General features: G+C 38.4%; 1 protein-coding gene and 1 long non-coding RNA gene across 3 annotated transcripts in view; both read left to right on the top strand.

The window, feature by feature from the left end:
- The first annotated feature begins 1,065 nt into the window (after nt 1–1,065).
- Nucleotides 1,066–27,906, top strand: part of LOC121854579 (zinc finger CCHC domain-containing protein 7-like) — a 50,604-nt gene continuing 23,763 nt past the window's right edge. Inside the window, exons 1-5 of one of the 2 annotated variants that reach the window (XM_042349262.1) lie at nt 1,066–1,210; nt 5,822–6,000; nt 11,851–11,976; nt 12,933–13,072; nt 15,497–15,645. In XM_042349262.1, the coding sequence (XP_042205196.1) occupies nt 5,898–6,000; nt 11,851–11,976; nt 12,933–13,072; nt 15,497–15,645 (518 nt within the window). In that variant the 5' untranslated portion in view covers nt 1,066–1,210; nt 5,822–5,897. Of the gene's footprint in view, nt 1,211–5,821; nt 6,001–11,835; nt 11,977–12,932; nt 13,073–15,496; nt 15,646–27,906 lie in introns of both variants that reach the window. The other variant, XM_042349261.1, reaches the window with a different exon arrangement.
- LOC121854580 lies at nt 24,602–26,077 on the top strand. Its single transcript, XR_006086580.1, has 2 exons — nt 24,602–25,274; nt 25,306–26,077. It is a non-coding gene; the product is annotated as an uncharacterized LOC121854580 (long non-coding RNA).

Raw genomic sequence — 27,906 nt, 5'->3', positions numbered from 1 at the left:
CTTCGGCACCTCAGCTACCCTGAGAGACTTGAGCGCCTGAACTTGCCTAGCTTATACCATAGACGGGCAAGGGGGGACCTAGTTGAGGTGTATAAGCATCTCAGGGGGCACTACTCAGTTGAGTGTCCTTACTTGGAGCTGGCGGACGCTCGCCCCACAAGGGGTCACAGCTCAAGATTGAAGAAGCCGCAAGTCCAGAAAACTGTGAGGGCAAACTTTTTCGGAGTGAGGGTTGTAAACTCTTGGAACAATCTACCAGAGAGTGTTGTGACGGCACCGAGTGTGAGCTCTTTCAAGAGAAGACTTGACCAACACTGGAGCAGGTTCAGGTACATTCAGGAGTCGGTGCATGCCCAGTACTTGCCAACAGTGCATAACAGAGACGTGACCGACCGCCCAAGCGGCTAACGAGCTGATCAGTGGTGAAGAGGATAAAAGTACTGTACAGTAGAATAAAAGTAAACCGCCTCAATCTTTGCTGAAGTTTTGACGTACCAGTTGGCTGAAAATGATATTTCAGGTTTTCTTTATCGGGAATTAGATTATCACTTAGAATAACACTTATTTCTTTAACTCTTATAGTGTAAAGACACTTGAGTTAAGAGTAAGAGAGAGAAGTAGGAAGTGGAGTATATTTACTCGGGCAACACTGGTCGGGACCCGCGCGCCAGTTCGTCCTGAATGACCCGGGAGCGACATGTTCGTACTGCTACTGACTGACATTGTCACTCCCACCTATCATACAAATCCTTAATATTTTGATTATCAAATATTGATTTAAAGTCAGTCACTTATCAGATTTTTTTTATTATACTACTTCTCACACGGATATCGTTAACAGTCTGTCCTCTAAATACATGTTTTGGTGAACTAATATGTACATAGACTACTTCTAACGCCTTACATTAATTATTCTATAATTTAAATCTGATACAATAATAATGTTGTACATGTTTTGGTGAACTAATATGTACATAGACTACTTCTAACGCCTTACATTAATTATTCTATAATTTAAACCTGATACAATATTAATTTTGTAACATCGCATCTTGTGTATAGTGAAGGAAATCGAACAGGAGGTGGCGGCGTCTTGTTAGCGTGTCGTGTGCAGCAGCGGGTGGTGGTGCCGTGTGCAGTGGCCGCCCTCACACAGTCACCCAACAGTACCTCCAGTAGCCTGACTGTGACACCTAACTCTTAATAACAGGTGAGGAACATCACAAGTGTTATTTATAAGTAATGTAAGCAATTATGCGGTAAATGAATGGTTAGTTGGCGGTGTGTGGGCCATGTGGATAATTGGATTAGTGATGGCAAGTGTATTAGTGTAATGTTTGTATATTGTTCCTCCATGTGTGTGGTGGTGGATAAATGGAGGCGCAAAATATACAGTGATGAAGGTAACGTGGTTGTGACCTCCTCTTTATACACAGTAAGTATTGTACACCAGTTATCTTCTTCTTTTAAACTGACTTATGTTGTGGTATTGTGGTAGTGACACTATTACAGCCAGAGGTGTAGTGTTAGGCCTTAACTGGGAAGATGTCTTTACACACCCTTACTGTACAGCCTTAGTGCACACAACTCTGATACAAAGTCAAAACTATGTCTTGTTTAGTGTGTTTGACCTTCATATCCGTCTGAAATTGCCTGTGTTTGTGTATTTGTTTTAGCTATCTGGGTTTGGGTGGGGCATTTACCGACAAAAATCATGGCCAAGCGAATATAATGTAAGAACATAAGAATGGAGGAAACTGTAGTGGGCCTATTAGTTCATACTGGGCTGTCCCGTTAACACCCAACCCCTATTGCACATCCAGCGTGTTCCAGTTAATGGTGATATTTGGTAACTTGTTCCATTCATCCACTACTCTATTACCAAACCAATCTTTACCTATTTCCCGCCTAAATCTAAATTTGTCTAATTTAAAACCATTGTTACTATTTCGCTCCTGGTTGGGTAGTTTGAGTACCTTGGAAATGTCCCTTGTTCAGCCCTGACTTCCATTTATACACCTCTTATCATATCACCCCTCACTCTGTCTCAAGGGAATGCAAATTAAGCTGCTTTAACCTGTTTCTGTACTCAAGGTTCCTAATGCCCGGGATAAGTCATTTCATTCTCCTTTTTTTGGATGACCAAACCTAACTCGCCATATGATGGAATTGCTTATGTCTTCCCTTATTGGCCTGGTTCTGGTTCATTGTCGGATTTGGGGTCTGTCCATATCGTCACCAACCCGTTTCTTCACTATTTTTAACTCGTTTCATAACCACTGCTTTACCCGTTTCGTCACCGTTTCGTCATGATAATAACTGTTGCTTGGGATAGAAAAATAGTAGAAAAACACAAGACAATTTATTTAAGACGAAAATAAAAAAAAAAAATTTAATACGCTTGCAATCATCTACAATACATTGGATCATGCAAGCATCTCAATAAGACAATTTATTAAAGACGAAAATAAAAACGTTAGTAAATTTTTACTTGACATGAGTCTCAAGCGGTTGACCAATGTGTTTTTCCAGTGTCTTTTGGTGTGTTTTAAACGAATCTCACCTTTTTGGCAGAAAATGCTAGTTTTAGCCTCCTCCCCCAACAATAATGGGAAATTGGGGTTTATGGGTGGGGGAGAAAACTAGTCATCTGTCCTAACAAAACCTAACCTAACTCCTAGCAGGGGCTATGCCCCCAGACCTCCTGAAGGCCTAACCTTACCGCCCCCAGACCCCCTGTAGGCCTAGCTTAACCTAACCTAAATGTTTCGGTAGTTGAAAACTTGGGGGGCGCGCCATGTCCGAAAGTACAATACCTTAGAAGTGGAAGGGCCAGGGATACGTAAGAATTGGATAGAATAATCGTCTTTCTCGTAAAACTCGTCAATAAACTTAAAATAGTCGTTGGAGCACAAACGACAATCGACCTCCACCACAGCCATTGTAAAAGTGGTTAATGAAATTAAAATCGTACCCAGGCTGCCAAATGTGATTGGTTGAAAAAAAATTTGCATGATAATATCGATACCTCATTGGTCAGCCAACATTGTGCATGCTTGATGCGCAGATAACATCTCACAGGCGAAGACTGAAAACTACTTAAAATCAATGTGATTCAATTGTGTCGCTATTATCCATTTTCGATCAGTGGTAAAGAGGTTAAAAGTAATATACTGTATACACGAAAATAATTGTTGCTTGAGATAAGAAATAAAAAACACTTAAGATAATTTATTAAAAGACGAAAACAAAAACATTGTTAATATGCCTGCAATCATCTCACTGCTCGGTGCTGGTGCTAAATCACCTTCATTTGAATTGAAACAGTTTATTTAGCCAGATAATAATAACATTATTAACATGGCTGAGCCAGTTGAGAACCTGGGCTCTCTTTTAGGGACCTGATATATACTATACATTTATCTTAAGGAAGTACAGTATTATGTAACATTTAGTATCATCTGGAATAGTACAATAGCATGGTGGTAATAAGAACATCTCATAGTGTTACCACGGTTATCACTTCAATATTTATTATTTTTATTTATTTATTATTTTTACTTATTTATTTTTTTATATATACATAAATTACAGTGGAATTGAAAAACAAATGTATAATGGTCTCTTAGGAGGCATATTTAGGGGTAAATTATAAGTATTTAAAGGTAAAATACTGTAGTAGCAACAGCCACTAGGTGAGCTATGACACCATCCCGGACTATTGAGTCTCGGATTAGCAAGGTCCAACCTGTATAATATACCTTTGGTGCTGATGCAGGTTATTATAATACATGTACTGTAGTTCACAACATTCTCTGGCAAGTTATTATTTTATTGCATAATAGTTCAAAACTCACAATTTCTGCCTTTAATTTGAGGCTGTGACCTCTTAATGTAAAGAAACCTTTAAACATAATACAGTATTTTTAGTATATGTACTGCCGAAGCAAGTACGTATATTATCTTTAACCCTTTAACTACGGTGACACCACCATTAATACCAGTACTGTACTATTTTATTTGGTGAACACCAGTCTATTTTATTTAATACATTTTTAAAAGTTTAATAAATAGCACCTGTATATAGTATCAAACAAAGACAGTCAATGAAAACTTAGTTTCCCAAGACTTCAGTAGTGGACAGCACGAGTGGGCACGGCAGAAGTCTGCAGGCCACCACCATGCTATTTCGTTATGAAATGAGAAACTTAAATCTGAACACCCGCAGTCCAGGAAGCAGTTGCTCAGACTCATACTGAGTAAATTTGTTAAAAAGTGGTGCCATAAGAATGTTTTTCTAGACAGGGTACTGTATTCCCGGATTTACAAAAGGGTTCTGTTCTGAAACATTTTGTAAATCAAAATGTGTGCTGAGAAAAATCCCTTAAAAAAATCGTAAAATGGTACAAAAGTTGTTTAATAAATAGTTTTAGTTTACACAGGGATTATACACCAATAATAAGTACTGTTCAGGTGTTCCTTAATATCTGAATGAGTTATTTTCATCTTGAAAGCCATCCATTTATCAATTATTTGGATAGTGAATACTGTAATGATATAATTAATGGGAAATACTCTTATAATAGGCTTCGGTGACTGACCAACATTATCTCTTCAGTTTGCTGTTTTGGTTTATTCTTTACACAATTGCTGAAATATTAAAAGATAATAAAGTAAGTAAGACATGTACAGTACAGTCAGTTGGTACAGTGTTGTAGGACAGTAATGTTTCAATCCCCCACTGGTACTGAAAGGTTTGGTAATTTACAACCATGCTGATATTTTTTTGGTGGTTAGAAATACTGTACAGTACTGTATGTCTATAGGGCACACCTTGCATTTAGAAGGCAATTGGTGTTGCCATGTGTGTGTGTACACCTTGGCACCTGTGTGTACATTATTTACCAGGGTGTTGTGTGTACACCTTGGCACCTGTGTGTACATTATTTACCAGGGTGTTGTGTGTACACCTTGGCACGTCCTCAAATATTTCTTCTAACATTCATGTTGACGTTTAAATTTTGGGATACATTATAGACATGAAGACTTCAGTAAGTCTGAATGAATGTTTGCATGAGTGTATGATCAAATATGGGAATTAATGAAATTCCCTGACACTGCAGTTCTCAACTATTTTTTATTTTTTTTTATTTTGGTAAAAATTTGATTTTAGATGAGAAGCTGAAAGATATTGCTTTCTTTTGCCTTAAGTAAAGCTTAAGAGAATTGGTTGATAATAAATTTTACATGATTTTTTTTTTTTTTTTTATGTGCATTAATACAATACTGTACAGTACTTGGTGATTTATTCCTGGACAGTTGCTCCATAGGCATGATTGATTGAGGAAGAACACTCGGGCATTAAGTACCTGTACACCTTTGAGTTTGCCGTGGTACTTGCCAGATATTGTAGTGCTCTTTTTTAAACAAACTTCATGATACACCTGCATCTCATTGATTTGTTCCTATACTGTATATACACTGTACTGGAGATTGTAGCTACTGATACCTTAAAATTTGTAACACTCATAGGCTTGGCATTTTTTCCTTGCCATTCTACAGGTGTTACACATTAAGGTATTCTCTGGTAGTGAAGATACTGTACAGTAACAAGGTCTCTCTCTATGGCCTTGTTCTATGCTTCAGACGTGCACTCGTAGTATTTCATCAGTTGTCGCCTTTTACTGTACTGGGTGCAGTTTTTGTCTTGCCCTATACAGTACAGTTTATCTCACTTGGATATTGTCATTTACTACTACACATTTGACCATCTGGAAAACCAAAATGTATAAAAAGGGTGATGGAATATTGTACCTTCCAGATTCTGCAAAACAAGTAGGGTGGAGGAGGAGCGTGTGAGGAGGAGAGTTTGAGGAGTCTCCATTGCCTGAGGTGTCATGTCAGGCTCTAAGTGCTACAAATGCAACCGCATGGGACACTTTGCTAGGGAGTGTCCCATGGGTAGTGGTCCCGGTCCAAGGGGACGTGGTGGTCCCAGGGGTAGGTTTTAAACATAATTATGGAGCTTATTTGATATTCATGTTGTCTTTTGCTTTAGCACTGTTAGCTATACTGTATAGTAAGATTGGCAAATTTGGTTGTTTAGTTAAATGAATGTTATGTATCATTGGTGTCTACTTTCTTGTATATTCTTCATGGTGAAATTCTTGTTAGACAATATACTGTACAGTAATGTGCACAGTCTACACTTGGGCAAGGTGTTATTCTTAATATTGGTTAACATACAATCACTAACTAATAATGTTTAGTTTTTTATTTTTATTGTTTTAATTTTGCAATTAAAATATTTGCATTAATAATTTTGGAAGTGAAAGGCAATGAACACATTCAAAATAGCCCCTTAGTCTTGTTTCTCCATCTGTCTCCCTTTCTCTTTCCCATTAATGTACAGTTAACATTTATTTGTTTTTATCACGTGTAGCTTTACTGTTTTGGTGCAACAGCAAGAAAATACTTTTTCGGTTGTGAAATTTTAATTATTGTCCACTTCTTGGATTTTAAGTTTGACTTGGCAAGTGATTGTTAATTATGTTCATCCACTATACCAAAGTGTATACCAACGGCTATAGTATATAATGGTTGCCCCTCGTGTAATGAGGATGGCCGGCCCAGGGGTCACTTAGGCGAGAATTTCTTTGAAGGTGTAGAAGCTGTCGCCAACACAACAACCACACCCTAAGTTAACGAGTTGCATGACCCAATGTCAAGGGATTGTCCAAGAAGACCGGGCAACTCGCCAACTATACCGGCTAACCATTACCCCGGAACACGATCCGCAAATCGATTAACATCCAGGTTCCTAATTACTGCTGGGTAGATAGAGGCAAATGGCATAAAGAAACTGCCCGGGGATTGAACCTGGGTCTGCCTGCTTGCGAGGCAAACATGCTGACCGTTACACCACAGGTCGCCACGCAGCATATGTATAACAATTGGAAGACTGGTTTGTACTGTACTTTGAAAAAGTCTCTGCAATATATAGTATTGAGTGTACAGTCAATCCAAAAATTATTTATATATTTATTTATTTATACACACACACACACACACACACACACACACACACATATTCCCCGACTTATGATGGGGTTAGGGACCCAAATCCAGTTCGTAAGTGGAAAATGCAAAAATATTACATAGAAAATCTAAAATGGGTGTCTCGTTTTCTTCTCAGCACCACAAAACTCTCACTTTTAAGCTTGCCAGCCATTTTAAAGGGAATTACAAATGCAAATTTTGTCAGTACACAGCGCAATCACTAACGTCGGGACTCGAAAATACTTAATTTAAAAAATAAAATTTGGTACGACTGTGGCGGTCACATGTCCGGGTGGTTGTAAACCGAGGAGTACCTATATATATATTACCGAACCCTATTTTTTCCCATCTATTATACAGGTAACTTGCGTTTTACACGCTTTTGATTTAAGCGTTTTTTTAATAATGCGATTGTTCAGTTAATACCAAAATCTAATTTACGCGCACCTATTTTTTAAATAAAGCCTCAAGACAGTTAAAATTTGCCGCGCGTATTCGCCTGACAGTGGAGTCACATGTGATGCCTGGTGAGGTGCTTGTAAGTTATTACTATAAAGTTGCAGTCATATCAACAATGATTTTAATATTATTAATAATGTAATAATAAACATTATTACTACTAATGATGAAGATAATGATGATAATGAAGTATTCTGTACAACAACTGTGACCACGTCCAGCAAGCTTCCCGGGTATCACTTTCTCAGTTCACACCAGCACTACTTTTTCTCTGCTCTCATTTGTTGTGTGTTTATCACGTACCTTTTTAGTGTTAAACGCTGTTTTCCCCGTTGAGCATGTCAGGAAAACGTCCATCTGCCTCCTCTGGGGCGCTTAAAGCTAAAAAGGCACGAAAAACAATCGTATTGGACGTGAAATTGAATGCGATCACCCGCCTTCAGAGAGGAGAGCGTGTGTTGGAGGTTGGCCGCGTGCTTGGTTTAAGTGAGATCACTGTTCGTACCCTGTGTGGTATATGATGGTTCCCCTAACCTGTACCATTTACATGTGTTCTTATGGGAAATTCTTTTTTAATTTATGCGTGTTTTAATTAAGCGGTTGTTTTCAAGAATGTAACCCCTGCGTAAAACGAGAGGTGGGCGTATTATTATTCATCCGAATATTCAATATTCAAGTGAGCTAACCCACACGGCTAGTGAGGAACGCCTGTGCTGTATACAATGTATATTCTTCTGTGTTGTTATTATTATTTGCTCATAAAAAAGATATAAGGTACTGCTGTACATGATGTACAATATATGGGTACTTGTGTGGGTGTCCTTAAACATTTCATTGTTCAGACACAGTACAGTATTGTACCGTACTGTCTTGGATAATTTGGTGTTTGTTTTGATATTCCACGTGAGTGTATATCATCAGCAGATATTTCAGATCACAATTCATGTGTTTGTTAAAGGTCTTAATTATTTAAATGGGTCATAAGCAGTGAACTAGTAGAGATATTTGAGTGTGAAAAGATCTATTTTTGTACAGAAGTATGTGCTACAGTTCTGTATTTTACTTCTTGACCTCAAGAAGTTCTTCGAGAGCAAAAATATTGAAGGAATCGCCAAAGTAGAATGCCTGCTACACGGAATTATCAAGATCACGTTCGCAGATATTGGACAGGCCAGACAACTCGTGGATAACGACACCGTCAACGGCATCTAGTTGCTCTCATTTGCTTATGGCTGGGAGTTATCACCCAAGAACTAGAACAATTACTAGACCGACAACTCGGCGTTATCAAGAGACTGTCCGAAACTACAGCACTAATCGGGCACCCCACGACCATGCCCAAGGAAGTTCAGTTGGCCTGGGTTACCATCCCAGTCAAGTCATGCATCAAACTTACGCACTGCTACAAATGCCAGAAATACGGACATACCGCACACAAGTGCAAAGTGGAGGAGGATGTATGCCCCAAGTGTGGAAATACCGGGCATCGCTACACCTCCTGCCCCAACCAAGAGAAGAAGTGCGTAGCCTGTGGCGGCCCACACTCCTCCGCCGACAAGCTAACAAATACTTTGTTGTCCAGCAGCCAAATGGCATTGCGATATTTTATTTATATTTTTTCTCATATTTACTGGTACTTAACTACAGTGCAGTATATACAGTGAAACATTAATTGGGGGCCCAGCAAGGTGATCTGGATTAGCCAAAATCCGGATTACTGTACATCCAGTTCAGGAGCACGCATATTCCCACCCTTTTTATAAGGCTTTTTGCCGCTAATCATCCACTCATTCCATTGTTCACGAGCACGATCCTTGAATGGTTTGTTTCGATAAACCGAGTGGTTGTACAACTGAAGTTAATCCACCAGGAATAACTGCAATGTCACTGTTGTTCCTCGCCATGCTGGTCTCTGTTCCCTCTGTTAAATTACTCATGAACATATCCCATACCAAGAGGTAACGCCATTTATGATCAATCCATAACTTTATTCTTTGTTCGTCTGTCCACCCTTTCTCGTTGGCGTGAACAAAACCTCCAGCCGGGGACTTGATTTTTGGCATTGTTTTCCTCTTGAAAATTATCATTGGGTTCAGCTTGGTTCCGTCTGCCATGCATGAAAGTGCTTCTGTAAATTGTGTGTCTTCATGTTCTGTTGTTTTCACTAACACTGCTTTTGCCCTTTGTATCAACAGTATGACTACCGACCATGTCGAAGTTCATGGGTGTTTCATCCATGTTCCCGATGTTGCTTAATGGATAACCGTGTTTCTTACGTTGTTGTATTACGCAGTGATGGAAGTTAGTAATTTTACAGTCAAGAGCTGCTGGTAATTTTTGCGCTATTTTTGTTTTCTGACTCCGTACTAGATCATTTCTTTCCATAAAATGGCTACATCATGAAGCAGTGGCTTTGAAGTCATTGCTGTGCTCTTGGTTTGCTTTAGCCCACTTAAGTGCCCACGGACCATGTCTACTGCATGCTTCTCTAGATTTTGAAAACTTTTGCCAAACTGTCACTCCCTACTGTACACGCACGGTAATATCTCCGTTAACCGGAATCCTTCAAACTCTGAATTCTCTGATGGCCAGAATTGTAATTTTCTGGAAAAATCCGAGAAAATTTCTGAGGCTCGGGGATTTTTTCCGGGTTTGAGAGTTGAAAATCGGGCGCAATTTTCTGGAAATTCCGATAAAAATTTTCCAGTGTCCAGAAAATTCCAGGGATGGGGGATATTTTTCCGGGTTAGAGAGATAATGTAATGGGCAAGTTCTGGAACTTCCAAGAACATTTTTACGTTACCCGGAAAATTCCGGGGATTGAGAGAGTGGTCTCATTACCCAGAAGTCTCTCATTCCCGGAAATGCTCTGCACCAATTGTTCCGGCTAACGGGATACCACTTGCATATACAGGTAACTCACGTTTTACACACATTTGATTTAAGCGTTTTGGAATAACGCTATTGTTCAATACCAAAATCTAATTTACGCGCACCTATTTTTTAAATAAAGCCTCAAGACAGTTTAAATTTGCCGCGCGTATTCGCCTGACAGCGGAGTCACATGTGATGCCTGGTGAGGTGCTTGTAAGTTATTACTATAAAGTTGCAGTCATATCAACAATGATTTTAATATTATTAATAATGTAATAATAAACATTATTACTACTAATGATGAAGATAATGATGATAATGAAGTATTCTGTACAACAACTGTGACCACGTCCAGCAAGCTTCCCGGGTATCACTTTCTCAGTTCACACCAGCACTACTTTTTCTCTGCTCTCATTTGTTGTGTGTTTATCACGTACCTTTTTAGTGTTAAACGCTGTTTTCCCCGTTGAGCATGTCAGGAAAACGTCCATCTGCCTCCTCTTGGGCGCTTAAAGCTTAAAAGGCACGAAAAACAATCGTATTGGACGTGAAATTAAATGGGATCATCCGCCTTCAGAGAGGAGAGCGTGTGTTGGAGGTTGGCCGCGTGCTTGGTTTAAGTGAGATCACTGTTCGTACCGTGGGTGTTCAGGTTTATCACTAGTCATAAAATGACACCAGAAATTTGAAAATTCTCTTTAATCACCAAATTGGTAACAGTGCTTCCCACCCTATATTTCAAGGAGCACAAAGTTACATAGATAGTGATTTGTTTTTGCAGAAACACCAATAAGATGTTGGCAGCATCACAAAGCATAATACGGTTTCCATTAAATGGGTGCTTTGCTACCTAACTGTTGTACAGTTTATTACAGTTTGATTTCTGGCACTTACTGTAGGCCTACCCTTTGACTGTACAGTACAGTTTAAGGGGCTTGTGTATATATGTTGCCACATGAGGTTTTCTTACATTCTACAATGGTGCTCTTGTATCTTATGTTTAGGTCACTTGAAAATATTTGCTAATTGTACATTTCCCTCAAATGTACACATTGTTATCCTCTTAATGATGGGTTATTGTGTCCTGCTAATACAGTACAGTACAGTAGTGTTTATTTTTAAAAGTTAATGATATATGTATCATATTGAGTATAGCAGTCACTTTACATCTTGGGTTAAGATTGTTAGATTTAGTTATTTCTGCCAGAGTTTTTTCTTCTTTTTAGAATGACAAGATTGCAGTTACTCTCTTGTTTATTAAAGGACAGAACTGCAGGTCATTCTTGCTAATAGTGTTAGGTAGATGCTGAGGTTGACTTAGCTAAAATTCCACACATTGTGATGTGCTTTTGTAGCACATTCACTCAACTGTGGTGCTTCTCACATATTACACATTATTCCTCCGTTATTAATTCTGAACTTGGTCACACTTTGTGACTTCAGACTTCTACTCCCTAGAAAAGTGCTACAAGTGCAACCGTCCCGGTCACTTTGCTCGTGACTGCAAAGAGGAGGAGGATCACTGCTACCGTTGTGATGGAGTCGGTCATATTGCTAAGGATTGTGAACATTCCTCTGATGAACGTAAGTCTTATTTTTTTCACCCAACATGGCATAGTATACAGTATAGTCTGAACATTTTTTAATCCTGGGGCATCAGTATCTCCTTATTAGAATAGTCTTGGAAACCTGGTTATAAGCTGTATTGGTGCTTGAGAAAGCAGCCTCTTTTAAAGATATTGTAATAAGTACAAAACGGGCAATGACGCATTATTTTGAAGACCCATAAACCCATGGCCCCGGTGGAAACAGTTATAATTGGTTATTCTTGTTCTGTCATATTGGTAATTTTAACTAATTTACAAGCAAACAATTAGATTAAATCTTTCAAATTCAAGGTACTGTATGTTAAAATTTCAGTACTGAACATTTCATCATAAAATTCCCATAAGTTACTGTCATTGCATTATACCCTGAGTGTGTCACAAGTTTCTCTACCAAAGAAACCAATACGTAGTTCATAACACCAGTGTCCTCAAACTTACATTATGGTATTTATTGACACCAGTCTTTACACTATTTACTCCCTCTCGCAGTTATAACCACCATAAACCACTCGACACCATCATTCACTACTTCCTGGATGTCCTTCACCTTTACTGTACTTTGTGTGTCCATACATCCCTTCATTAGTCACCCACCTGTTATTCATGATCCAGAATCAGAACTGAAAACTAGAATGCAAAAGATGACACACTTTGTTTAAGGTTGGGATATTTTTTGAAGGCTTAGAGATGTTCCAGTTACTTTATGTAAAAATGTTGCAGTAGGTAAATTTTCTTAAACGGCAGAATTTATGAAGTAACCTTTATTGGGTCATATTTAGGATTGCATAGAAAGTCTCCACACATGTGATCACACACAACTTTTGCTTTCTGTCGTCGTTTAATGAAATACTGTATTGTTATGGGGGGTTTCTACAAATATAGATACTTGAAAGTTAATGTAATAGGGTAATTATGATTTCTTCTTTTTTTCAGCTTCATGCTACAACTGTTCCAAGATGGGTCACATAGCTCGTGATTGTCCCGAGCCAGAGCGCACCTGCTATGTCTGCAACAAAAGCGGTCACATCTCTCGCCAGTGCACTGAAAATAAGAGTGAGAACCGTAATGCCAAGGTAAGCAGCGTGTAATCCTGTTTTCATTTTATTATATGAAATATTTCTTCATTTATGTGTAAATATTGTTTAAGGAATCCTACCCAATTGTTTAGATCTCCCACGTTTGCTGATACAGTTATTGAGGTGAATTTTGACGTCATGCCAAAATCTTCATCATCATCACTGTTTTATGGCCATATTCCACACTTGATGTGGGTTAACTGTGATTACCTAATGGCTTGCTGTAGTGTCCCTCTTGCTATCAGGCAAGTTTTATGGAGTGGGTACTGGGTACTTTATGTGGGACTTCAAAGACTCCTCTAAACCTGCAAGACAAGGTTGCTATTCCATGTGGTAATGAAAGATTACCTGCATACTTGGGTATGGAAATTTGGGCCACACCTTGTGTACCATTTTTTTTTTTTAAGATACTGTATAGTTTACTAGTATGTTAACCCTATGTATTACAGTAAAAAAAAGTAAAAAAGATAGTGGCATTACACTCACAATACCTATTTTCTGAAACCCACGATGAAGAATTTGGACAGAGCTCCCCCGTCAGTGCAAATGAAGCTTCAAGGTTGAAGTCTGAACCACCAAAATTAGTCTCATTGTTTACCAACAGATGGTGCACATTCCTGTACCATATCTCCACCTTGTAAGTCTCCTTCCCCACTGTCCCTATCACATGGTGCCAGATCTCTGCCCCATCCATAAGGCCAGAGCAGCCAGGGAGTGGTCAGGAGAACCTGCAGCTGCTGGACTCACCTAGCAAGGGCTATGATAGCAACCCCATAGAAAATATTTGGGCAGATAAGGTAACATGTGGGAGCCAGACAGGAACTCATGTCTACAGTATATCAAATTTGTATCTGGGATGTGGCAGGATGCTGATCAAGAATAAGTGTGGCCAGGAGAATATTAATTAATAAAAGCAATGTCATCGATCTACGTCTGGGTGGATACAATAATGTTTCTTAATTCGTTACCGTAGAGTTCGATACCTTCACACTGGTTACTTACAGGAGATTATGGTGTATCTACGTAGAAGTTCACTCCACCACCCGACATGCCATGATTTATACTTGATAAATGATGATTTAATAAGTTCCATTAATTTCCAACATCCATCTAAGTTATTGGTTACACTTTGTCTTAACCAATCAGTCATTACCTTTAGTAATAATAAGATAGGATCACAGGTACGGGCAGATAATTGCACTTACGGTACATTTATTTGTCAAGCTTCCATACAATGATTTACAATTTGCATGGATATATGAATCACTCACATTTACGCTGTAATGAAATTAATCTTGTAAATAGGGAATTTTCAACCTGGGGAGGCACATTTGACTACTCTACTATGGGTATGACTTAACAGAGCCTTAATTGCTCTTGTTGCAACCAGGCTTTCACACATGATCTTTCCACAGGGAATAACAAAACCTTGGGTTAGCACACACAGTCTCGTGTCACTGACAGTCCACAGGACGGGGTCGAGGTAAAGGACTCTGTGTAGCATCCCGTTCCCTTCAGGAAGGGGAGGTCTTAACTAACCCATGGTCTTGGGGATAATGGCTAAAAATGTGGTTTTTGGGGTGTGAGACACAGTGGACAATACAACACTGTTCCCCCCCCACACAATAGACTGACTCTCATGCCCACTAATGAAATAGTGATGACTGAGGCACGGCTTGCCTGGTGTCTTATCTCCCGTAAAACAAACAGTGGGGTTGGGTAGGCACAACGCAACCCATGACAAGCAAAGATAATGTTTTTATTTAATTCCGTGAAAGTAATATCTTGTTCATCCACCATTATGGGCAGGCCCTGGGTGTCAGACAGTTTCAGTTTGTGATGTTGTGTGATGAATGCCAATTAATTTACAGATTATTAACCATCACACTTTGAGGAATATATAATCCTTCTCTTGCATATTATTCTGTACTCACACTTGATCGCGTAGCTAAGTGACTGACTCCCAACATTGAGAAATGGTACACCATTTGTTGGTAAACAAGAGAATAATTTTGGTGTTCAAACTCAAACCTGGAAGCTTCACTGTAAGTGACAGGGATGAATTTTTGTAGATGCTGAGCAAAAAAAGAATAAGCCAGAATTATATGTGGATATTTGGGTACCTCCACACAATCAAATGTTAACTGGTTAATACAGTACAGTATGGAAATTCAAATTAGGTAACAGAATTGTGTGTGACCTTAAGTGTGTTACTGCTTAATCTCAATTTATTGAAGTTTGTTGTAATATTGTACTGTACTGAATATTTTGTTGTCTCTTACCTATATTATTTAACATTGTACACCTCACCATTTGTGGGAGTGATATACTGTTAAAGTGCTGGACAGGTTTTCTTCACTGGTAAAGTTTATGCATCTGAATTTTAAAATGGACCAAATTTCACCTAAATTATCATTCCAGTGTTACGTGTGTGGCAAGATTGGACATATCTCGCGCGAATGTCCAATTGGAGGAGAGCAAGAGAATGAAAAACGGTGCTATGTGTGCGGCGCTGGTGGCCACATTTCCCGTGCTTGTCCTCAAGGAGAGAGTGATACAACTTGCTACAGGTAGAGGAAATGCATTATTTTTTTATACTAGGGTTAAAAACTAGAGATAATTGTTTTCTAAATACAGTATCTGTTAAGAGGAGAAATGCTGTTAAATTTATTTTTAGGAAGTATTATAAAGGGGGTATGGATGTAGAGGGAAAATGTTGAGTTTATAGAAGACATGTCTAGAGAATAGGCATGGGGGTTGAGAAGCTAGTGAGAGTACACCTTGGGCGGGTGACTTGATGCAGTGTATCATGAGATTAGTTTTCTACTGTACTACATGTTCACCTTTTGTGGTCCAGTAGTTGTAGTAGGCAGAGTTTGATTGTATTTTTATTTTATTTTTTTTATTAAATAAGTTTTCAGGAGGAACAGATGTGGTACAGTAAACCAGAAGTATCACAGTTTGTTATTTCGGGGTTATCGTGGGGTGCTGGTGTTATTGTTGTCTGCGGTGTGGGAAATGGCTGTAAGAGGAAGAGACCAGCTGGTGCGGCCATTGTTGCCTCTCGGGGATGTTTTGGCTGTTGTCACTATTGGCTGTAACTGTCTGTGGATATCTTGGCTGTGAGTATGTGATCACAGCTCTTGTTTTCAAAATAAAAAATAAAAATAGTACAATATTGTGAATTTTAACATAAAATTTTAATTTGAAGTACAGTAAATAAAAATACAAGGTACCATATTATACTAAATGGTAAGAAAAAATATGGTTGACAGTAAGGGTAAGAGTATGTCATGTGTAAGGAGTGATCTTGTCCTTACTCTCAACAATATAACATGTAATCACAATTGTCTTTAAAAAATTTCCTATTCAGAAGAATTTAATGTTATCCAAATTGTGTGTTCAGTAAACCCCAGCTTTTGTGATCCAACCAGTACAATGGTTGGTGCTTTGTAGTAGCTTCCAGAAGTGTGAGTGACAGTATCTTGTGCCAAACTAACTTGGGAACTTATTTTTCTGTTTCTGCAATGCTGGAATTAATTATCACTGTGAAGCAGGCCATCATTGCATATTTATGGACATTTAGGCAGCAAATTTACAGGGTAGAATCTCAAGAGAGACTTGTGTCACGGGTATCTTAACTTGTGGATGGTTGTGCCATGTGCCTTTGCATGATGGCAGACCAGCAGCTTGTGTTCCTGCTATGTACTGATGCGTGATTCGGTGTGAATGTGCCGCTGACTCTCCCCTACTTGAAAGATACACGAACGCTTTCACCAAGTCATGATGGCAGCCATTATCCTTCAGATGGTTGCTTCCATACCCCTGTATCATCTGGTTGTTATCTGTGCACTTGTGTGACGCTTACATAATGGGGTAAAAAAATCTTGTATATGTACATTAAGTAACATCAGAAAAAAATAAAACTTTTACAAGCAACATTGACTACCCACTCCAGATATTTAACATGCTTTTAGATAATAACAGGTCTGCTTAACAATTGTGGACACATTTAGTTTGAGTAAATGGACAGCGACGCGAACATCTCTACGAACCGATCGGCCATTTGTAGCTTTAGACGAGGGACGTGGCTTACGGACCGGGTTAGCCCGGAAATACTATAGTACCAGCCACTGCTATGTACGACCTTATTATTTCCCAATGCAGAGAACATCTTAGAAAAACCAATATTTGGCTTCCCTGTGATAGAGCTGTAAATAACTTCATCTTGATACCTTTTTTGTTTTTGTTTTCTCATAATAAATGGCTTCTCTCTTAATGATTGTTATTGTTAGGTTACTATGTTCTGAGAGGGAGGAAGGAGAGAATATAAAGTGAGACATCGTCTTCAATACTACGCATTCTTTTATTTTTGAGTTAAATTCGGAGCATTCGACGTCTGACTTTCGTATACTGTAATTCGTACGTGGTCTCGGAATTTATTATAAAAGAGCTCGGGAATACCTCGTTATATAAAATTATAGAGGATGAGCTCTGCATATTTGGCTGCATGGGAAACACTCGCCATGCTGCACTCCACACTTACTTAGTCGGTCTGGTGTTTATTATTGTTGTGGTCGGCTGTGTGTTGACTCACTCCACCCAGTACATGGACGTGGGGAGGGAGGGTGCTGTAGCGCCCCAATATTTTGGGCGTAAAGTACTATACGTTGTAGCACAGAGTATCTAGGCCACCAGAAGTAATAATCATCACTCCCTGGTAACATGTGGTTCCTGCTGTGCTGGCCCAGTAACACCCAACAACCTTCCCCATTCATGTCAGGCCAGCCACTGTATGCTTCCACTATTAAGGTAATTCCAATGTTGTAGATTTTATTTTATTTATAGTGTAATTCATTTCATCTGAAGTCCAACTATCTGACTCTTCCAGGTATCCCAACTTTGTGCCCTTTGGTAAAAACTCTAATTTAGTCCAACAATCGGAAAACAACTGAAGTGTTTGTGTGACTAACACATGTAGCGCTGTAACTTCTTTTAAAAAAAATTGCTGTGGTAAATAATAAAATTGATACACAGCATATCATAAAGTACCGCAGCACATATTTAATGTACAAAAAATAGCTCCTTTCACACTCGACCATCATCTAAGTGACGCCATAGCTCAGCCAGGCAGTCAACCAGCTGACTGAGACTTGTGTGTGTGCCGTGACGTCACATGGGAGGGAGGGAGGCGCGTGAATCAGCCACGCAGTACAACTCACTGAGTGGCCTTTACATACGTTCACCTCACACACACACCTATGCTCTTCATTTTTCTTATTTTATACATTTACATTATATTTTCTTTATTTCTAAGCCACATTAGAGTATTTTAATTTCAACTCTTTTGCTCTTATAAAGAAAACTGGTTTACGAGGGTGGACTGTAATATGTGTTTATTTACATACTCAGACTTGAATTATACATAGAGAAAAGAATTACTTTTGTTAAAATTTATTCTGTATTTTGTATGACCAAATTACAGTAGTATACATAAGTGTTTTCTGTTATGTAATGTTTGCTTTCCTTCACCTCTGTCACCTACCATTCCTCTGTGTCACCTACCATTCCTCTGTGTCACCTACCATTCCTGTCACCTACCATACCTCTGTGTCACCTACCATTCCTCTGTCACCTACCATTCCTCTGTGTCACCTACCATTCCCCTGCATCACCTACTACAGCACTGCCATCTTCACCTGCAGTGCTGGTAAGAGTTACTTTTTGAAAAATAGTAATTACATGTATATGTTTATGGGCCGATTATTTATTGTTCTATGTGTGTGTGTGGGGCTATAAGTTGGAATTTGGGGTAATTCACTAAGGCCAGAGCCCCATGTACTGAGTTATCAAGGTTTTACTGTATCATATTATTTATTTTTATTTATGAAGAAACATCACCATAAGAGGCTGATCATACGAAAATATAACCATGAATAAATAAAAACAACCTGGCAAACATGGCAATGGGAAGCGCCTCCCCTCCCACCTGCACCTATTAGCTCTCTCTTGGCCTATATCATATATGATTCAACCATTACAGTATCCCCATTAAAGACAATACATATTCTGCATGAAACACTAGCCATTGTTTATGGGTTAAACAGAACAAAATATATAAAACAAGTACGTAAAGATGTTTTTATTTAGTGTATTAGCTGCTGTAGATGACACACTTATGTTCTTCAGGTACAATTCAGTTTGAGGCTCTCTTACACAACCCTGTGTGTTTATTATTTTGCACTTAAACTTTAAACTGTAATATTGGAGAACACATTAAAGGACAAAGCTTTGGTTTATGATATGGGTGTGAATGAAGCTGTGTGTGCAAAGATTGGTATTTTTTACTCCCTTGGAGCTGTGGGGGATTAGTGGGTCTCATTTAACTGACCTGACCTAACCTGATGCAGTGTCAGGTGGAGGTAGGGTGGGGAATTAGTGGTCTCTGATGGAATGCCAGGTCACCGTTTTTTGGATGGGGGGTTAGTGGGTCTCGTAACCTGAAGTTGTCTTGAATAAACACGAAACCTAAAGTATTTTAGGGGAGATTGTGATAAGTATAAATGAGCAAAGTTGTATCCCTTCAACATTACTTTATATAACATAAAATATGGAGTGAGAAAGCAGAAAGGTGTGGGTGATTAGAGAGATGGAGTGGAAATGAGTGTTGCCAAGCACTCCTCAACAACTGATTTTTAACTCGCTACCACACAGTCATACATGCAAATTTGTCTTACAATAAGACCTTCACTCATGCATGCTGTCTTAATTCCATTGTTGTGTGTGTGTGTGAAGGTATGGGTGGTGGGGTGTTGGAGGATGATGTAAGGGTGGGTGGTGATATGAGCTGTGTTACAGCAAAGACAGTGTGGCATTATTTTTCCAAGAGTACGCGATGTAGCTCGTAGTAGCTGTAGTTATTTACCCAAACGCCACGGTACACTTACAGTGTTGTTCATACTGTGAACATAATACAGCTCCTCCCCGACTTACGACCTGCTCGATATACATCCACCCGCACTTACGACCTGCCTCAGTCGTACCAAAATTTGGTCAAATTACGTATTTTTGAGTCCCAAAGTCAGTACACAAACAAAATTTTCATCTGTAATTCACTTTAAAATGGCTGGCAAGCTTAAAAGTGAGAGTTTTGTGGTGCTGAGAAAAAAAAGAGACCCCCATTTTAGATTTCCTATGTGTTATTTAAGCATTTGCGACTTACGACCATTTCGACTTACGACCTGGATGTCAGTCCCTAACCCCGTCATAAGTCGGGGAGTACCTGTAATGTATACTACTGTACTACTATGTTGTATATATTGTACTCACCATCAGATCCTGTCATCTTTAGCCTAGAGTAGGCAGACACTGTTCACTCAGCTGACTGTAATACATAACTGTAATCTCATCTTAACTTGTGGTGAAGGTTGGGTGGGAGATTAGTGGGTCATGTTACAAACCTGACCTGATGCAATGTCATGTCACCCATTGTTGGTTGGGGGATTAGTGTGTCTTATGACCTGAAGATGTCTTGAATGATATTATTGTTTTACCTATGAGGTATATACATAGTACTGTACTGTGCTCTGTTGTATTTGAAGGGTACAGGTATTAATAAGCACAGATTATTACATTAGACTCTGCTGCCATATGGCACCATGAAAATTGTGACCAAGTCCCAAGTTGCTGATATGACTTTCTGCCTCATTTACACACAATTACAGGGTCTCAATTGTTTCTTTTACTATTGACAACACAACAGACATGTATTGTTTCTCACTTGATTTTTTTTTCATTTTTGTAGCCTGCCCGGCTGGGCTACGGTATTTTGCGGCGTACAAGACTCACTTTTTATTTAAAAAATATACCTTGAAATTTACCATGTGTCTTCCACGACGCTAGTTGATGGGTTGTAGCGGAGGTTTTCTTAGGCTCAACTGAAATCAGCCCCTTACAAAGACTGTTATCTCATTACTTGGCAATTACAAGTATTCTCTGTACTATAAAACAATTGATTTAACTGATATTGTTGATATACAGTGGTCCCTCGGTTAATGAACACAATTCGTTCCAGAAGGTCGTTCGTTAACCGAAACCATTGTTTCAATGGGATTTTGGGTAATTGTTTCCAGCTCACCAAAAATTACATACAAACTAAAAATAAATGCAGTAAAGTACACTTACTTTGAGGTGTGTATGTAGAAGGCTCCTGGTTGATGATGATGATGATTGGAATTAGAAGTGGGGGTGGAGGAGAAGAGAAGAAAGTCATCCCAATTATATGGAAGGTTTAGATTCCGTACAATCTGGCCGTAAATCAAAATTTCATATAATGAATCTAATTTTCCCCAAGACTGCCACTATATAGATGGAGGTGGGTTCCTACACAACTAAATCTTGACTTTACACCATCACATATGCACAGCACAACAAACTTTATTAATATTGTTCTATCCTGAACATAATAATGCAGAAACAGCCAGTAGAAGAGAGGGGTGTGTAATAATAATTAACGGTTTATTGAAAGAGTATGGCAGCCGGAAGGCTGAAAGTACAGTTTCATAATTGGGGAATGGGTCTCTTGATTTACAAATAATATACAATTAACATAAGTGATACACATATGATATATAATAACTAGGTGGGGAGAAGCTCAAACTACAGGGCATTTCAAAACACTGACAGTGCAAAATGTAAGATTGACTGGGAGTGAATACACTGGTTGATTACAAGCTATTGATAATTTTTACAATGGTTGGGACAGGGCTGTTCTTATAGCGATCAGTTCGTGCTCGTATGGGCTGGATGCGGTTGTGGTGTAGATCAGCAATTCTCGGACGAGGGATCTCGGGTGGTAGTAGGAGCCGGTGTCGAGGATGGTGCAGAAGCTTCTCACCAAATTTACAGATGGGGTCGTGGTGATTGTCAGAGAGCCGAGAGGGTCAGTGTGTTGAGTGCTTCTTGATATGTGGAGTAGGAAGGGGAGAGAAAAATCTTGCATTCCCTCTTTTGCTCTTTTTCTAGGTGTAAACACCCTAAATGCCACCATTGTGTGGCATTTAGGGAGGAAAACCAGGTACGGGAGGCATAGGTGAGCTTGGGAAGTATGAATGTTGAGTAAACACTGAGGAGCTCGGGTGCAGGAATTCCGAGGGACTTGACTCAGCGGAGGAGGTGGAGACGGAAACTGGAGGATTTGATAACTTCACTGACGTGTGGTTTCCAATTTTGTTTGTTGTCTATGGTGACGCCGAGGAGCTTAGTGGTCTACAACCTGGAGTGTGTCAGGATCTAAAGTAATGGAAGGGGGTGGGACAACGCCGGAGGAGAGGTTGATGTGCATAACCATGGTCTTGGTATGGTTGATGATGTGGTTGTTGGTGGTCCAGTTTTGGAGACTGTTCAATAAATCCTGAAGGGCGGTATAGTCGGGAGCAGAATTGTTGACGCTGATACCAATGGTGGAGTGCGTGTGCGCACACGAGTAGTTCTGTACAAATCTGCATAACACACAGCCAGTGAGCTGTAAATGGTGCCATTACCACAGGTCATGAAGCTGTAAAAGTTGTGGAAAGATTATTTCAATACTGTAATTTAACTTAAATAGTATTATGTGAAAACATAAAATAAGAAAATTTGAGAACATGGGTGTACATGTGTAGGAGGTGAACATGTGTGGATGATGGTTAATTAATAGTGTGTCTGGCTAGTTATCTAGTTAAGACCTATTTCAATTTCAACACTACACCTCTGCTGTAAGTTTACTCTATTCCATTTGCCACTGATTGTTAAGTTAGGTTTATTAATATTTAAGACTAGCATAACATGACTTCTAAGACCAGTATGCTCTCCTAATGTGGTGTCACAGCGTTCACACGTCACCGAGTCAGCTGTGTTGCCCACTCTCACCATTGTCTGGAGGAAGCTATACTGTATTGTGTATATACTGTAGTACTGTATGTTCTTTTGTATTTTGTTTTGTGCTGTTTATAATTTTTATTGTTTATTATGGTAATTCTTATTTTACCATATTTTACGGCATATAAAACGCACTATTTTGTCTGAAAATGGCTAAAAGAATCCGCCTGCCTCCTATATAATGTTGTGGTCTCCCGTAGGGTAATGAATTTAAAAAAAATTAATTGTAAAAGCTGGATTTATAACTATAATATAATATAGTGTACTGACGATAATTCGAGAAGATTAGCATCCGTACAACAGACACCCAACTCTGCAGAACTAAGCAGCAACCATTTCTGAACTCATACTACAGTATCTATTAATGTCATACCAGCATCATTTATCTATAAGTACCTGATACAAATGAAGATTTACAGATAACTTTCTTTTCATATTTGTATCTGTTAACATCACTGCCAGCATTGTAGCCAGGTTAGACTCATCACTGTAACCACCAGGCCAAGCTGTGAGATGTTATGGTTGTTTTTCAACTTGAATTTTTGTGTAAATACGTGCACACACACACACAACCCCCCCTCCCCCTCCCCCTCCATGCACGCATCAGCCTGCATGCATATTGTGAAAAAGTTATCATACAGGCAGAGGGAATATAAATTTTTGTGCACATGAGTCAGTAGGCTCAGTGGGGGGGGGGGTGTTGCTAGGGAGTTGGTGGAGGTAGTGCTGGTCTGCATTGCTATGTCAAAGCAGGGAGTGTTTGCAAATGGCGATTGTGTTAAATTTTTATTTGGCCTTTATGGAATGAATTTATCTACATTTTTTATCTAGATTGTATACTAATTTCATTTGAAATAGCACATTGTTAAATAAGATAAACAAGGTAGGTAGTATGGTGGGAAAGGAGGTACACAGCAGTACTGTACAGGGAGTTGAGGGTTTGCTTCAGCCTTACCATGTAGACAGTTACTTTTACATCAGTGATAATATTCCTGACCAGCTGTGAGCTGTTATGGATGTTTTTCAACTCCTAATTTTGAGTAGATAGTTTTTTTTACATGCACACTTAATCTTTCATACAAAATGTACAAAACAATAAGATGAATAATTATCATAAGGTTAAAAAACATAAAGGGAATAAACTTTCAACATGTGTAGTGAAATGACAGTATTGATAAATTTTGTTGTCCAACAACCAAATGGCAATACAGTACTACACTACTTTTTTTTTCTATTATTTTTATTTATTCTTCACTTTTTTCTTTTTTTTTACAGGGATTAGCCCACCCGGGCACAGGTCACTGACCCACATCGGGGCGTGGGGGCAAAATTGTAATAATGATAATAATTAGTTCATAGTAAATAAAATTTATAATAAAAAATAAAATAATAATAACAACTGATAATAATAATAAAGAACCATAAAGAAATACAAATATGAAAAGAGATCAATAGTGAGAAACAATACAGTATATGTATGTTGTGTTGTCAATGGTAAGAAATAACTGAGACCCTGCAATTGTGTGTAAATGAGGCAGAAAGTCAGATCAGCAACCTGGGACTTGGTCACAGTTTTTGTGGTGCCATATGGCAGCAGGGTCTACCATTAGACAACACATTATGCTTCCAATATCTTCCCAGGCGGTAGTACCTCCCTGTTTGATGCTGCTTACTACTGTATACAGTATATTATTTTAAGAAAACTGGTTACAGGAGAAAAATAAATAAATTCTACTAAATATATACTCCTTGCTGAAATAGGGGGTGCATCTTATATGGCCCTGTGTCTTGTATGACGTAAAGTATGTTATTTTGGAGGGAGGAGGAAAATGTTAAGATTATTTTTATTTTCTTCTAAAATACACAAGTGTATTCAATTTTCCACCCAAAATTTCTGTTGTATAGCAAATCTTGCTTTCCGGTTTTTAAATTTTCGTCATTGCTCATCCATTTCCAGTGTATAGCAAGTTTTCATAAAACAGTCCAAAAATCAGGGATGACTGTAAATAACCGGTTGAACAGAAGAAATCCAAAGACCCGGTCTCATTGTGTAATCTAACTGAGGTACATTACCATTGTTTAACTGTTAACTGAGGTACAGTACCATTGTTTAACTGTTAACTGAGGCACAGTACCATTGTTTAACTGTTAACTGAGGTACAGTACCATTGTTTAACTGTTAACTGAGGTACAGTACCATTGTTTAACTGTTAACTGAGGCACAGTACCATTGTTTAACTGTTAACTGAGGTACAGTACCATTGTTTAACTGTTAACTGAGGTACAGTACCATTGTTTAACTGTTAACTGAGGTACAATACTATTTCTGACTGGTACCAGTAAGAGTTCACCTAAATGGAAAGTTTGAAGTGTCGTTTCATCTCTTGGATTGATGAAAATAAAATAACAAGTAATTATATTTGAGGTCAATATAAAAGTACTGTCATTAATTTGCATTATGAGTTGACAATTTTTTTCACCTTTGAGATGAGAATTTTGTGTGTCAGTACAGTACAGTGCTGGGGCTGCCCTAGTACTGTACTGTATGCAGAACGTTACTCTTATTGTCCCTATATGATTACTTGTTGTATTTGTTGCTCATTGTTTGAATGTCATGAAACAGTGGTGGGTTGGGGTGTGTGGCAGCAGAAGCAGTGGAATGCAGCTCAAGTTTTTACATTTAAATTTTTCCTTTTATTGGACTTCAACTGTTGCACCTTTTGAGGTTAGGAATGTCTGAAAATACTGTAGCCAAATTATGTCAAATTGCAAGTTATAGAGTTATGTATTATGAAGATATTACTGTAATAAAAAAAAAACATTTACTCATCAAATTTTTCAGGAAATATGGCTTTGATACTTAATGATTTATGGTAAGTGAAAAAAAAATGCATCTTGTGAATTACAAAGCCATTGGCCTCCTTCCATAAGCTATGTTTATTGCAAACAGATTGGGTTGTTTTAATTATTGTTGGCTAGACTTCACAAGCATAGGCATCTTGTTATAGACAAAAATATTAACTACAGTACTTTTTTTACTTTTTACAAACCTTTATAAAACAGAAATAAAACTACAAACCTGAATTCTTGTTTTCTCAAATCATAAATTTTTCAAAGGCAAAGTGAGATATGGATACAATACACTACAGTATTTGAAAAAAAAATGGATATTAGATCATTAGAGGTTCTAAAAATTTAACTTATGTTGGGTGTTGCTGCTGACCTACAGCTGTGTGTTTGAGGTCACTTGTAATTAAAGTGTCATGATGTTTGAGAGTATGGTTGTCTTAAGTGTATTTGTACTGTCTTTATATTTGTGAAATCATCACATAATATTTTCCTAAAGGTGTTCCATCAGCATCTATATCTTCCAAAACAAAATGTGTTGCTGACTTAACAAGAGAAAAAAATAAAGCAATTAATGTGTGGTGGGTAAAGGTGAAACACCTAGTAAGTTTAGACAAGAATATGGGATTGGTTTAATAACACTCCATGACATCAAAGGGTACACATGTTAAGGTTCTGTTTTGGTGCAGCAATAAAGCAAGAGAGAGGTGAAAGTTCAGCACAAAGTAATCTAAAAGCCCCAAGGTAATTAAAAATGTAATTACTGCACAGTACACTGAATATATACAGTACAATACACACATTATTCTTTTACAATGATAAATAATCCATTTTTTCTTATTGTTTATACTGTTTTCCAGTACAGTAAATGGAATTATTCGGTTTCCTGTTAGTTAAGTTAGTGTTATGCTTTATTCAGCAATGAGTAATAAGCTGCAGAAAAAGATTGTTGCATTAGTGGGAGTCTTTAGAATCAGGGATTGTGGAAAGACAAGAGGTTATGTTATGCTGCAGGACTGGAGGGGATAACATTAGGATCTGGAGTGAAGGAAAGAACTGTCGCAGAGCTCAGGTTTTGATACATCTGCTTTGATGTTGAAAGCAGAGGGAGGTGAGAGAGAGCAAATAAGGGAGTGTGGGTAAAATGAAATGGGTGGCAGAAGGATACCAAGGAGTTAGAAGGTATACAAGTAAACAATGGGTGAGTGTATGGAGCAGACTTGTGCATTAATGGAAGAGTTGTAGTATTAGTTTGGGGAAAGAACTAAGATGGTATTATAGTGCATATTTTAGGGATAGGTTGAGCAAAGAACTGGGGTGACGTGTTTTATCAGTAAGTTAAGGAGGCAAGGCTGATGTGGTTCAATGAGAGGTGATCAAGAGAGCCTAGGATGAACCAATCTTTGGGATGAATATCAAGGGGAAGACATGGTTGACAGAGAGACATGAGGCTCTTGAGAGTGGCACTTAAACTTATGGTTTGGCTATGAGGAGGATCAGAGTTAAGGTCTTCTTTTTTACGAGGATTAGCCCAACCGGACACAGGTCACTGACCCACATCTGGGCCTTGGGGGGCAAAAATGTAATAATAATAACAATAATAATTAGTTCAAAGTAAATAACATTTATAATAAAAAATGTAAAATAAAATAATAATAATAAAAACAAAAATTAAAAAAGATCAATAGTGAGAAACGTTATGTCTGTTGTGTTGTCAAAGTAAGAGAAACAATTGAGACCCTGCAATTGTAAACTGTAACCCAAGTTTCCTAGCCTTGATGAATATGATGTTCCACCAGTACATTCTAGGGGGAGAAGGTTCTTATCACTGTCAAGGTCACTGGTTCAAAGGTTGTGTAATATCTTTCTTTCACCATTCAACCTGATATTGTAGGAAGAGGAAGATCACTTGGATAAAGGTCTTATTTAATAGTTAAACGAGAATTTGGTTTTCACGTCATAATGTTAGTATCTGTTTACAGGTCATTTGGAGGTTATTGGGTTACAGTCAATGCTATTGTTATGTTTTTCAGGTTCTCTTCCTACAGTACTGTACGGTGGATTAA

The sequence above is a fragment of the Homarus americanus genome, unplaced genomic scaffold (genome assembly GCF_018991925.1).
Source record: "Homarus americanus isolate GMGI-L3 unplaced genomic scaffold, GMGI_Hamer_2.0 scaffold54302, whole genome shotgun sequence".
NCBI lineage: Eukaryota > Metazoa > Arthropoda > Malacostraca > Decapoda > Nephropidae > Homarus > Homarus americanus.
The sequence above is the reverse complement of the archived record's forward strand: the minus strand, read 5'-3'. Positions and strand labels throughout refer to the sequence as shown.